The 13,728-nt window shown below is 44.0% G+C and overlaps 1 protein-coding gene across 2 annotated transcripts; it reads left to right on the plus strand.

The window, feature by feature from the left end:
* Nucleotides 1–912: 912 nt before the first annotated feature.
* LOC106598441 (uncharacterized) lies at nucleotides 913–10,141 on the plus strand. 2 transcript variants are annotated; one of them, XM_045720691.1, is made up of 21 exons: nucleotides 913–1,069; nucleotides 1,178–1,236; nucleotides 1,320–1,400; nucleotides 1,501–1,625; nucleotides 2,222–2,364; nucleotides 2,632–2,715; nucleotides 2,810–2,971; nucleotides 3,104–3,203; nucleotides 3,418–3,638; nucleotides 4,264–4,420; nucleotides 4,585–4,808; nucleotides 5,079–5,199; nucleotides 5,528–5,724; nucleotides 5,831–5,945; nucleotides 6,155–6,324; nucleotides 6,421–6,518; nucleotides 6,660–6,790; nucleotides 6,965–7,154; nucleotides 9,630–9,771; nucleotides 9,852–9,948; nucleotides 10,026–10,141. In XM_045720691.1, the coding sequence occupies exons 5-21, from the start codon at nucleotides 2,359–2,361 to the stop codon at nucleotides 10,097–10,099; spliced, it is 2,289 nt and encodes a 762-aa protein (XP_045576647.1). In that variant the 5' UTR covers nucleotides 913–1,069; nucleotides 1,178–1,236; nucleotides 1,320–1,400; nucleotides 1,501–1,625; nucleotides 2,222–2,358; the 3' UTR covers nucleotides 10,100–10,141. The 2 variants fall into 2 exon arrangements, with proteins under 2 accessions (XP_045576647.1, XP_045576648.1); XM_045720692.1 differs by having other exon boundaries at nucleotides 4,597–4,808.
* The last annotated feature ends 3,587 nt before the right edge of the window (nucleotides 10,142–13,728 follow it).

The raw sequence follows: 13,728 nt of genomic DNA on the forward strand, positions 1-13,728 counted from the left end.
TCGATGGTATCAAAAGCAGCACTAAGATCTAGGAGCACGAGGACAGATGCAGAGCCTCGGTCTGATGCCATTAAAACGTCATTTACCACCTTCACAAGTGCAGTCTCAGTGCTATGATGGGGTCCAAAACCAGACTGAAGCGTTTCGTATACGTTGTTTGTCTTTAGGAAGGCAGTGAGTTGCTGCGCAACAGCTTTTTCTGAGAGGAATGGAAGATTCGATATAGGCCGATTCGTTTTTTATATTTTCTGGGTCAAGATTTGGCTTTTTCAAGAGAGGCTTTATTACTGCCACTTTTAGTGAGTTTGGTACACATCCGGTGGTTAGAGAGCCGTTTATTATGTTCAACATAGGAGGGCCAAGCACAGGAAGCAGCTCTTTCAGTAGTTTAGTTGGAATAGGGTCCAGTATGCAGCTTGAAGGTTTAGAGGCCATGATTATTTTCATCATTGTGTCAAGAGATATAGTACTAAAACACTTTAGTGTCTCCCTTGATCCTAGGTCCTGGCAGAGTTGTGCAGACTCAGGACAACGGAGCTTTGGGAGGAATACGCAGATTTAAAGAGGAGTGCGTAATTTGCTTTCTAATGATCATGATCTTTTCCTCAAAGAAGTTCATGAATTTATTACCGCTGAAGTGAAAGCCATCCTCTCTAGGGGAATGCTGCTTTTTAGTTAGCTTTGCGACAGTATCAAAAAGAAATTTCGGATTGTTCTTATTTTCCTCAATTATCAGTTAGAACAGAAAACCAGCAGGCTCGTAGGGCAGCGTTTCCCAAACTTGGTGTGCATTTAGGTTTTTGTCCTAACACTACACAGCTGATTCAGATTAACAAAGCTTGATGATTAGTTGATTATTTGAATCAGCTTTGTAGGGCTAGGGGAATAAAAAGAAAATGTGCAGCCCTTTGGGGTTCAGGTGACTGAGTGTGGGAAGCCTTTGTCATAGGGTAAAAGTAGAATACCCCTGGGCTGTAGGCTGCACACCTTGGGTCAAATATTAGATTCTGTAGCTGTGTATTTCATCAAAACAGTTCTGTTCTACAATGGTTAATTTCCTTGGCTCAGGGTAAGTAGTAGCAGGCCTAGAAGAGTCTTATGCGACGCAAACATTTGAGTTGTCTTCTTCCTCCTTTTTTAATCAATCAATCATAATAATTTGTCAAATGCCTTACAGGTTGTTTTGCCTATTGATGGCAGCTGTGGGCATACAAGCACAACAGACGCCTTCTATAAGTATGCATTTTGCACCCTGCAAATTCAAGCACTAAGCGTTTGACAATATCTTTTAGATTTTTAACTAAGCTTTCCCATTCCAGATGACCTCAATGCTGAATGCCTTGGTAACGTTATTCGTCTGAGTGTAGCTCCTCTTTTTGAAGAGGTCGACGCTGTCTTCAGTGAGTTTGTCTCGTATGATTCTCTTTCTCTCCTTTTCATAATTCATGGATTGATATTGTTTGTCAACTGTTGTGTTCACACCATCTCCATCCCTTCCAGATGACACACAAATCATAAACCTGACGCCTGGCCTTGCTACTCAGTGTGGATTCAGCTTTAAATTTGACCCAATGGGGAATGCCATATTTTTTGCTTCTCTTCAAAACTGCTTTTCCCAGACCATGGTAACCCTAAGCACTGTAGTGTTTGCTCTAACTTCAAATGGACAGTTTGCCTTTCAGTGTCACTGCAATTGCAACCCCGTAATGTAACAACGTCATTTTATTTAACCTTTGACACGGAGTCATGCTGAGGCCAGGCTCTTTTACAGATGAGCCCTGTATACACAAAGATACAAGTCAATATTTGCATCACTAGATGAAATAATTGAAAACAAACACTTTCTTCAGTAAAAGGTCCTCAATCAGCCTGAGTTGCCGTAGAGCATGGAGGTTATTAGAAGTACGGTGCCAGAAACATTTAAGCAGTTTTACTTAACTCTGTGGATCTCCATAGTTAGCCACCCCTGAGACTGGGTCTGGTATCTCTTACTTCTAAGTTAACGATGAAGTAAGGTACAGCAGAAGTTTATGGAGGGCCAGCCAACTTTCTGATACAGACTGCAGTGATGTGTACTACTGAGCTCTTCTCCTGTAGTGTGGCTTCAATACAGTGGCAGCTGCATTCATATAGCCACAGTCTCTAACTTGCATGAATGTCAACTGAATTATTTGTTTTCTGCTATATAATGAGGCTTTTTTTTTTCCCCCCTTAATTTTAGGATGATAAGATGTTCAGCTTGGTCATGCAGTTCAGGCTGCCAGGAAACCACATGACTGAAGACCCTGTGTATAGAGTGGGCAAAACCTGTAGCTACACCCCTGGACCTCCCGAGAGATTCTGTGCGACCGCAACTACATGGAGGCAAGTGAGCAGAGCATGCCCCAACGGAGATGTTTACAGTGGAGCTTAAATGATCTGTCTAGAGCTACAATTGTCCAGTGTTTCATTTCTTCTGTGTCTTGACCGTCTCTCAATTCCTCTCGCCTCTTCAAAATGCACATAGGACAACTTTAGCGGCGAGGAATCTTGGCCTATTCTCAGTGCATTTAAGGAGGCGAGTGGACAGATTGCGTTCCTATTGTATGGGAGGGAGAAAATGCATAGGGAATAATGGCCTTTCTTCTCTAGGTGTCTGTCAGAAGGACTCTTCCAGACATCCAAACCGTCCCTGAACAGCCCACTGGAGGCCCGAAAGCAAGGAGAGGAGCTGAGGTAGCCATGTTTCTGTAATTTCACTACAAAATGACAGGATGGCGCTAAACAAAATGTGCGTTTGTTTAATTCACGTTTCCATTTCCTGAGACAGGCTGTTGCTTCAGGATACAAAATGACAGCAGTCGTTTTTAGTCCTAGCAAGAAGGTCATGAATGTGGATGAGGTCCAAAGAAAGGGCTATGCAATAGCCAACACTCCCACACGGCTGGTGTTAAGAAGCCCTCATAATGCAGAGGAGACATACCTCCAGAATGTAAGCTCACTTCCTCCATGAACTGGGTCATGTTCAGTAGAGCAAACGGTGGCCCTACCTGAACTCTGCAACATATTGTTAATACGGTGTGCCCTACTGAACACGGCCCTGGTGTGGTTGCCCCCTGAACAGGTAGCTGGGGTTCCGATGCGGGTGCTCTCAACCTCAACCTTCTTTGAGCAGAAGTGGCTGGTGACTCGCGTAGATGCCACGGCTGTTTGTCCAACACCAGGTTGAGTGTGAAATAATGGACTAACTTGGCAAATTTAAGAACCTATAAACCCATTTCTTAATTGGCTCCAGACAAGACTTTCGTTTGTGTTATGTAGTGTTCAGTTGGGACAATGTCTTTGAATGGGATGAACTTTTTTTCAATAATGGCACATTTGTTTTCAGTTGCAAAATGTTCTGTTATGATGTGCACTTGGCTTCTTGTTTCACTGCAGGGGCAGTGGCCTTTACTCCAGAAGTGATCACCTGGTACATGCCCAAGCACATCGACCCACTTTTCTCCTCTGATGCCTTCACCATGTTGGAGGTGTACATGGGAATTGACGCTAAGAGGCTGGACACTGAGGAAATGGCTGCCAGAAACTACTCGGTTTTAGTCACAGAGGCTCATATTATTGTTGAAATTCCGGTGGGGGCGGTTGGCGGCTATTTCAAGGTCAGTGTTGGATGACTAAAATGTTCCTGTTTAATTTCTAAGTCAAATCTATTTGTAGAGCCCTTTTTACAGCAGCAGTTGTCAGTGCTTTGCAGTAACCCTTTGCCATCTCTCATGGGTAAACTCCTAGAAACGTTGTCTTGTGTAAAATGTTTCTTATTGAGCAATTGTCTGCTTAATCAGGCTAATATACAATGGATCGGTGGGTGTGTATACAGCCTGACACATTGGATTGCAAAATCGTGTGAATGTTGCATAAAATTACATTTAAACATACTCTACCGCTTGAAATTTGAGACCAATATCCACACTAAAGTATTGTTTACCAGGCTTTTTAGGGAGCCGGTAGCTTTGCCACTGGCAACTGAATGCAAGCAACGCTCGGTTACACTCGGCTACTGTTTACATTTGCGTGTCGGTTGCTTTGAAAATGCAAGTTGACAACCATATACCTACCAGCTCTCTAAAGTCTGGTAAACAATACTTTCCTTTGGATATTTTGTCTTTAAATTACGAGCGGCTGGAGGACAAACCACACAGATAACCGGTAGGCTTTTTTTAAAAACCTGTTTTGGCACTCCAATTGTGTATTACAGCCTGAATGCATCACTCGTCTCCCTTACAGAGCCATATTCAGGATGACAAGTACTTTGTCACTTACACCATTGAGCCCATGCTTGAGTTGCTGTGGATCGAGGAGGTCGCACACGAGGACACCAGATACAAAGTCCTCTTCCCTATCACAACACCTCCGATGGCCAGGCCTCCACAAGTTCGCAACTGTGAGTCTGGTTTAGTTAAATGGTGCCTATGGTAATTTGGGATGCCTGGGTTGTTCATTAGGCACAAGACTGAAACGGGGAGGCAATACCCGGACTTCTCCAATAACAAATGTCCATTTTCGACTTCCATTGTACCGCATTTCAAAATGTTTGCCAATGAACAGACACGCCCTTAGACACGGTTCCTGAGCAGGCAGTGTTTGTGCTTGAGTTGGGGACCTTCAACCTTGATGTGGAGCTGCTGAACATCACCTTTCCCACCATGGTGCTAACTGTTGCAGAGTGCAACGCCAGAGGCTTCAATGTTCAGGAGCAGAGATCCCTGGACAACACCTTGAAGACCTTCAGGATGGAGGTGCCCTTCTCAGACCCGGTGGTCTTTAAGGAGGTGTGTTTCTGTTAAATGCAAAGCCACACGCTACATGCCCTAATAAGTGGGCCACCAACAAAATAGAAATGATGGTGCAAATGTACTTTGTATCCCTCATTTACTCAAGTGTTTCCATTATTTTGGCAGTTGTATGCATTCACTTGCCAATAGTGCTTGATTTAGAGGAATGAGGGCAACATTGTTTTAATAGTCCCCATATGTGCTTGGTTGTCACTTGATGTTGACTAGAGTTCTGTTACAACAATGATGCTTTTAACTTCACTACAGAAAAGGGTGGAACAAGGTGTCACAACCTTCACTCTTCAGCTGATCTACGGCCTGGTCGTCTTTCCAGAGTACGCTCCTTTCTCTCACTCTGCCGTTGTGGACGCTGTACTGCTGGACATTGGTATGTAACTGGACTACGCCAAACTACTGTTGAATGGTTTCCTCTCGTTAATGATTGCCCTGAAAGGAAATTGGCAGTGAAAGCCACATGGTGGACTTGAGAGCCCAACTAGCCATACTGTAGGCTTTTCCTACGCGGTCTCTCTACAAAGAAAATGTTAAGCTTTAGAGTATTTGGACCCAGTGTCCTGTTCCTGATTTTCCAGGATCGTGTTTATTCAGTCCCACCGTAGCAAAAGATTTTGCAACCGAAAACAAGGGTTTCTTCTTGGACAAGTTCAAGTCCTGTTTTTTGTGCTTAATGAACACAACCCTGTTTGTCCTTGTAGTGCCACCCTCAGTCACTGGCAACTGTGATCAGGAGAACTTCCACATCACTGTGGACTACAGCAACCAAGAGCCCTTTTTCGTGGTCTTGGTTGGCAAGCGGCTGCTTAACCATGAGCTTGCTCAACAGTATTTAACAGAGGGCGACGCAGACTTCACCATCACGTTGCCCTTCTCTTCGCCGGACGCAGTGTTTGAGGTACGATGCTCTCCCAAAACATGTTAACCTAAATTGCTGCAGCTAGCCTCGCTTTCCTTACCCTGTATACAATATTGGACTAATGAACTCTCCCACTGGTTCCCAGTCGGTTCACTCGTCCTCTGTCAGGAGCAGACTGGATGTGGCTCTGTTGAATCCTTACAACAACATGACCATCAAATACTTTTCCCTGGCTTGCAGCTTCCTCAAAACGCTGACTGGTTGGTTCTCAAACAATTACTTCCGATAAATAGTCGTATGACATGGTTACCAAACCTGGGTTCCTTGGAAATACTGAGTCTAATAGTAGTGCCAGATGGGCATGGTTTGCACTTTTGGTGCTATTCCATTGGTTCTACTGTGCTTGGCAAGCTCAATTAACACAGAATCCAGGTCTGATAGCTACATGTCTTTTGCCCCCCCCTCCAAGAGTGTTTCTCTAATGGGACGATGACTGCGCTGGCGGTGAAGGTGGAGTCTGCTCCCAATCTGAACCCCGGTCAACTGACCCTGAGCGACCCCGCCTGTGGTCCCACCTACAGCGACGATCGCTTCGCCTACTTCCACTTCACTGTCAACTCCTGTGGCACCACCAGGAAGGTAAAATGACTATTACCCTGAGGTGATGGGTACTGTGTATTTACGGACTGTTTGCTTCTGCAGGCTGTAATAAGTCAATTCCCCTCTACTACATAGTTTATCAACAATGTGATGCTGTATGAGAACGAAATCTCCTTGCCAGATGAACTTGAGGTGAAGCTGAATGCCACGACGTCTTCAGAGGACGAATATCAGTGAGTGCATTACGCATCACAATTGTAGCTATTAGATTTTTATAGTTGTTTTTTCTTCCTTCACCAATTGCTCAATACTTGTGCCTCTACTACCAGTGTGTCCACTCCACTGCTTGAAGTTGCCTACATCCCTCTTTTTAGGTTAAAGGTTTCCTGCTACTATGTGGTCAACATCACTCGCACATTGGCCTTCCTCACCAGGCCGCGTGACAACGAGCCTTTTGCCGAGACTGGGACGGGTCGACTAATGGTCAGAATGAGACTCGCTCAGGGTAAGCGTGCACAAATATGATATATTACTAGTAGCGTTTGCTATAAGTGATTAGTGTTCATCGCGGCACAACAGGATATGATAAACGAGCCTTTCTCAATGGACAAGTTCAGATGGTACCTCGCTGTTTTGTGCCCACTGAACACGACCCCGGTTGTCTCGTCCTGTGTTCCAGACGCCTCGTATAACACGTTCTACCAGGAGGAGGACTATCCAGTGGTGAAATACCTGAAACAGCCTCTGCACTTTGAGGTGGAGCTGACCAGGTCCTCTGACCCCAAGGTTGCGCTGATGCTTGACCACTGCTGGGCCACCCTCAACGAGGACCGCGACTCCCGACCCCGGTGGAATCTCATCATTAATGGGTAACTTGTTGTTTTTTGGGCCTAAACAAGTGTTATTCCACAGGTGTGGTTCCTGAGTAATTAGCAACCGATCATGCTTGGCAGGCCATTTACTTTGGCTACCGTGGCTATGCCCCCATCCGTAGGTCATGAGTGGTCACAATGGTTTGAGCATTAAAACAATGTATGCGGTCTGTCACCAGATCTCCACCCAATTTAATTAACACGTATGGGAGATTCTGGCGTGGGGCCTGAGACGGCGTTTCACATCACCATCAACAAAAGATGGAATTTCTCGTGGAAGAATGGTGTTGCGTTCAAGACACTTGTAGAATCTATGCCAAGGTGCATTGAAGCTATTGTGGTTCGTGGTGGCCCTATTAACCATTTTTTTACGCGTACGATCACATGTTTGTTATCACTGAGGGGTCCCTGCAGCGTACCATTGGAACAGAACGTATGATGCAACAAACGACTCTAAACCGCATTGTCTGAATAAAACGTTAAGTACATTATACTTACGGTATGCTACAGTAGAAAGGACAATGCGTTACACAGAAAATAAGGCACTTTGATAGGAATGCAATAAATGTGCCAGGCCTGTTCTGACTAGATGTGCAAATGTCTGTATGCTTGGGCTTTCTCTTGAAGGAAAGTTTGGCCGGCTCGTGAAATGGGCTACTTTTGTGAATTAATGAGGCAAAGTTAGACGTTGAAAGGGCCTATAGAAAATTGCCAGGTAGTGTGCCTTGGTTTGAGGTCATCTGTCCACATTTTGGAACAGTGAGTGCATTCTGACATCACGTGCATAAACTAAACTCCCACTGGGGCGACTGTTGAAGATATTTGGAACTCGCGTGTGAAAAGGTTAAGACACTATGTTGGCGTTACCTGTACCTACACCTTTTTACTCAATGTTATCCTTTTGGTTTGCTACAGTTCAGTGTTGTGCCGAACTGATGGTCAGTCGAATGGAAATCAAGAGCGGCTGGCAAGCTTAGCTTGCCTTTCCGATTGGTTTTGGGTTGAATTGTGACCTCTTGCGTTTAAAACAGTTATTGCACTAAACATAAAGGATGGTTCACACGCCTGTGCAGCATGGAAGTTAATGTTTGAAACTGAATAGGATCAGTTGAAAGGATCCCCAGAAGTTGATGCCACTTTCAATGTAATTCCCTGTACCTGGGGAATGAGCTAATTGGGAGTTGCTAAACATGAACAAATACCACGGTCAAGTGTGGCAGCATCTTGCTAGCTAAAAAAATGTTACAGCACAGTACTCAAAAGAGTAGCTGGCTGGGTTTGTCATAAGCATTGATTTGGGTGAGCACTTCGCCACAGATGGAAACCGCTGGCCTATTTTTAACTTTGCCATCTTATCTCAAGAATTGAAATTGGGTAACTATATTGAAAGATGACTTTTCTACATTTTAATGGACACTGCAACCTTTGGTAGATGGGCAAATGACACTTTATTTTGCGGGTGCCTTTTCAGTAACTGGATGCAGTGTAGTGAAGCAACTTTATTGGTCAAAACCATTCATTTTGGGGGATCGGGTTTGCAAAACGCTATCAAATCATGCAATTTTGCCGTTTTTAGGAAATGGTCGCAAAAACTTAAATTTGGCACCCCTATTTTAATTTGCTCCGGCGGCCATGTGGACACAAGGCTCATCTGTCACGGGAGTAACTTTGCAGCTGTTTACTAAATGGTAGCAGTGTGAAAATGTTTTGTATATCATAGGAAAAGACACCACATGTGCATGAAATGGGCAGTTCAGATTTGTCACTTCAAGTGCAACTATATCATACTTGGCTTAAATCGTTGTGCAAAATCCTGAGAAAGCTCTGGCCATCGTCTGTCAGATCAAGTGGATTTGTACTGGTGTGGGCGTTTGTCTCTCTTCACAAATCCCTTTTTGCTAATATCTGGCAGTTAAACAAGAAACCTCCCAAAGATGCAAATTAAAAAGTGTGCCTAAACTGTCAATGCGTCGGTTACTTTGTATAGTAGAGCTGCTCCCTTCACAGAAGTCCTCCACGTGTGAATCCGATGCCGTGGGTGTAGAATTTATTTTGTGTGACCAATTTTTCCGACAGCGGAAGAATTGCATGAAATTCTTAATTCAAATGATTGCGTTGTTGATGATACCGACTGTATATTCGGCAACTTTTGGTTAAACCACGATCAATATTCAGGTAGTCTGACCATTCTGGATCATTTAGATCTCACCACATGAGAATGCATTCATGTCAATGTAATTGAATATACATGTTGGATGTAGAATTGTCTTTTTTCAAGACAAAGGGAAAAGCCTGTTAACAAAGACATTCCTTTAGTTCATACTGGAGGGGGAGAAAGAACCCACTTCTCCTGTAAATTGATCTGATCCTCACAGGACAGTCGTGACACCACCATAAGACTTCGTACACAAGGCGGTTGGGGTTTACAGCGTTTTCTTGTGCCTAACTTAGTCCCTCTCTCTACACTGGCAGCTGTGAGAACCCGGAGGATCCATACCGTGTGGTCTTCCACCCGGTGGTAGCTGATGCCAGGGTCCACTTCCCCCCTCACGTCAAACGCTTTGAGGTCCATATGTTTTCCTTCGCTGAGGATGCGGTTGAGCCGAGGGGCCAGGTAACAAAGTTCACCCAATCTTTATTGGTTAATTTTGTTTGACTGGCAATCATCCCTTTTTTAAAATCTTTGATTCCTAGGTCTTTGTCCATTGTGACGTGGTCATCTGTGATGCCAGTAGTCCCACTGGTGGCCCCTGTAGTGGACAATGTGTGAATCAGGACAACCCGAAAAGAGGTCGGTCTTGTTTTATGCTTTTCAGACCCTGTCAGACCATAACTGAACTAATGGGTTCTCTCTCTCTCTCTCAACAGGTCAACGACATGTCAAAGACCTCTTTGAGGAACATCATTTATATGTTTCTTCTGGATACATTCTTTGGGTGTAATGTCTTGTTCTAACATGTCAAATAAAGTGTTCTATATAACAATTAAGTTTGCTTTACTTGCGCGGCAACAATCCTAACCGTTGGAGCTACCTTAATTGTATCTGATTTGCATTTAACACCACGGCGCATGTACTTTAGTGGACGTAGTAGGCTTGTCATCTGACGTGTATCAATCAACCCTTTTGTAAGCATGGAACTCTGAACCATCCACCGGAGATAAGTGTTGCACACTAATTTCCCGTCTAGGACAAACAATAGGTGTGAAAACAAAAGCTTTCCAATGTCCAGTAGGAAGAACTGACTCAATGTTATAGCAGATGGTGGTTTGCCAGCAGGGCTGTGGTTGGATGCAGGCCCCAGGGAGCGCAGCGGTGTTAATTTTCAACTGAAATTACAACTTTCCTTGATACCTCTCACTAGCTTGGTTTCCATCCAAATATGGACATTTCTTTATTAATGATATGCATGTCAATCTCAAATGGGAAGAGCTTGACTTCATCACTACTTGTTTTTGTAAGAAGTGTTGACAAGCTGAATGTACCGAGCTGTCTGTTTTTTAAAACTACCCATGCATATGCCACCACAGGTCTCTTCACAATCTCAGGATCAGATTCAAAGAAACACCTTACGGAACAGCGGGGACTGTGAAGAGACAGTGGTTCCTCCTTTAAAAGTTGCGGGACTTAGAGGTACCCAGCTTCATTGCTCCAGACCACCACAAGGGGGAGTTGGCGCACTCATTATGCATTTGGGTCCCAAGGTTTTGTTATGACCAATCGTTCCAAAGACGAATTTTGACGCGAGCCACCCTTGCCTTGTGGCGTTCAACGAAGCTGGCTGACAAAACAGATGGAAGGTGTCTTAACGAGTCAAGCAAATGTACAATTTGAGAGGAATATGTTAATGTGCGTCTATATTTTGTCAAAGGTAAATTAGCTAGTGTTAGGAGAATGAATTTGTCTTTTTAGGGACTCCTGAGAACCAGCAAACCAGGCTGTTGTCTTGTGAAACAGTGGATGTAAAGAATCTAGCTGGCTAACTATTTACTTGCTTATTGTGTCGGATTAAAAATGACTATGTAGCCGATCTGGGTATGGACCCTAAAACGTAAAGTTCATACCAATCTATGAAGCCTAGAGTAGAATATATTGTGCCAAGGATGCAAGTCCCCATATTGTAGCCTGTACATTGACTATATTCACTGATCATGTGCGGTTCAGGTATGACAGATTCTTTTTCAGTCATATCAAACGCCATTGTTTAAATGATGCGGTGTCTGCATGCATGTATTACACTTCAACTGTTTACTGCTCCTGGGATATCAATGATTACACATTGTGTAACTATGCAATAGACTAAACATGATTGATTTGTAATTCATATAAAGGGGGGAAAAAAACCCTATGCATATCTGAGGACACCGGCTAGTATTTCAACCAGTGGAGAATATGAAATGCTTTATTGAAGTGTATTTATAATAATACAATTAAAATGCAAGTTCAATCTTGGGCGGCCAGAGCGTTGGACTAGTAACCGGAAGGTTGCAAGATCGAATCCCCGAGCCGACAAGGTAAAAATCTGCCCCTGAACAAGGCCGTCATTAACTGACTTGCCTAGTTAAATAAAGGTAGGCAAATCTGTACTTCAATGCACGTATGGTGTGCATTAGAAGACGAGGTAAGAACAGCGGCAGACGGCATATGATTCATGGATGACAGTGCTACCCTAATATTCTCTCAGCGCAATTGTGATGACCTGTCTCCTAACCTTGGGGGGGCCAGTGACGGGACTGGCTTCCTCTCACATCAAAACATACCTGCAGACGAGAGAGCATGATTAACATGGTCAGTCATCTTAAATCAGGAGGTGAAATGCAAAACTGACCTTGGATCATTAACTCTGGGATTTCAATGTAAAGCATGTCTTTAATAATACTTTGTGTTGACTCAATCAAGTGACATCTCACCTATGATCATTCTGTGCCCTCTGTCAGCCAGTTCAGATGCGGGAGGGGTTCACCAAAACAGCTGATATAACCTAGAGGATTTAGTGGCTACAGAGTACTTTAAGCTGAAAAACAGACCCACGAGGATAATGCCAACAGGTGTCTGCGTCACACAGTATCTTCTTTCAGAGTGTACCTGAAATATTTAAATATAGAGGGCTGTGTTTCTCACCACTTGGTTATTGTGAGGCTAACCCCCAGGGAAATCATGACTTGGCAGCAACAGATAGTCCAGTGAAAATGGCTGTGTTTATGTGGAGTAAATTAGCAGCTGACATCTTAAGGGTTTTGTAATTCATGCATGTGAGACAGGTTCCATGTACAACAAGACAGGCAGACATGGAGAAAAAAAACAGAACAGTTTAATTACCTCTGGTTATGGACACTTTTTATGCCAGCAATAAAGCTTCCACTGCCTGGTCCTCAGGTCAGCTCGCTCTCTGAAAGTAAAGAAAACAATAACTGAGATATGACCGTTCAATCTAAAGCAGCACATGTCATTTTTTAGGATGCGTCAATACAGCCCAGTGCCGCTTACCTGAGATGCCATCTTCGTAGGTGTCCGCTTTGACATCCTTTTGTGTCGGGGCGGGAATGTGCTTTCAGAAGAATTATTTGAAAATAAAGGTTTTGCTCTCGACACAAATGTACCTCCATAGCATATAACAATTTGCCTGTGATTAACCACACCTTCATACAAACGTGCTACTGTATGCAGAATTCTTGACGCGCAACTGAAGACGCTGCCCTATCCTGCCAGCACGCCCACAAGCGAGCCATTCGGTTGTGCTAATAGTTGGGCTAATAGCTGAACAATAGACTATTCGACCTTTACTAAAGAGTAGTCTAATAGCCGAGCTAAACCCAACTACACACACAACCCCTCATTCAATTACTCAAACGGTGAAGTGTGAGGAGCAGGAACAGCTATAACCCTCAAACTCACCTCTGGGCCTCAAAGCCAGATCCACTGCATTTCTTCATTGTTCTCCTCTAATCAGGCACTGATCTAGACCTGGGACACCAGGTGGGTGTAATTCATTATCAAATCAAATTTCTTTATATAGCCCTTCTTACATCAACTGATATCTCAAAGTGCTGTACAGAAACCCAGCCTAAAACCCCAAACAGCAAGTAATGCAGGTGTAGAAGCACGGTGGCTAGGAAAAACTCCCTAGAAAGACCAAAACCTAGGAAGAAACCTAGAGAGGAACCAGGCTATGAGGGGTGGCCAGTCCTCTTCTGGCTGTGCGGGGTGGAGATTATAACAGGACATGGCCAAGATGTTCAAATGTTCATAAATGACCAGCATGGTCAAATAATAATAATCACAGTAGTTGTCGAGGGTGCAACAAGTTAGCACCTCAAGAGTAAATGTCAGTTGGCTTTTCATAGCCGATTATTGAGAGTATCTCTTCCGCTCCTGCTGTCTCTAGAGAGTTGAAAACAGCAGGTCTGGGACAGCAAGGAGTCATCATGCCAGGTAGTCCTGAGGCATGGTCCTAGGGCTCAGGTCCTCCGAGAGAGAGAGAGAAAGAAAGAAAGAATTAGAGAGAGCATAGTTAAATTCACACAGGACACCGGATAAGACAGGAGAAATACTCCAGATATAACAGACTGACCC

This window comes from Salmo salar, chromosome ssa06 (genome assembly GCF_905237065.1).
Source record: "Salmo salar chromosome ssa06, Ssal_v3.1, whole genome shotgun sequence".
NCBI classification, from domain to species: Eukaryota; Metazoa; Chordata; class Actinopteri; order Salmoniformes; family Salmonidae; genus Salmo; species Salmo salar.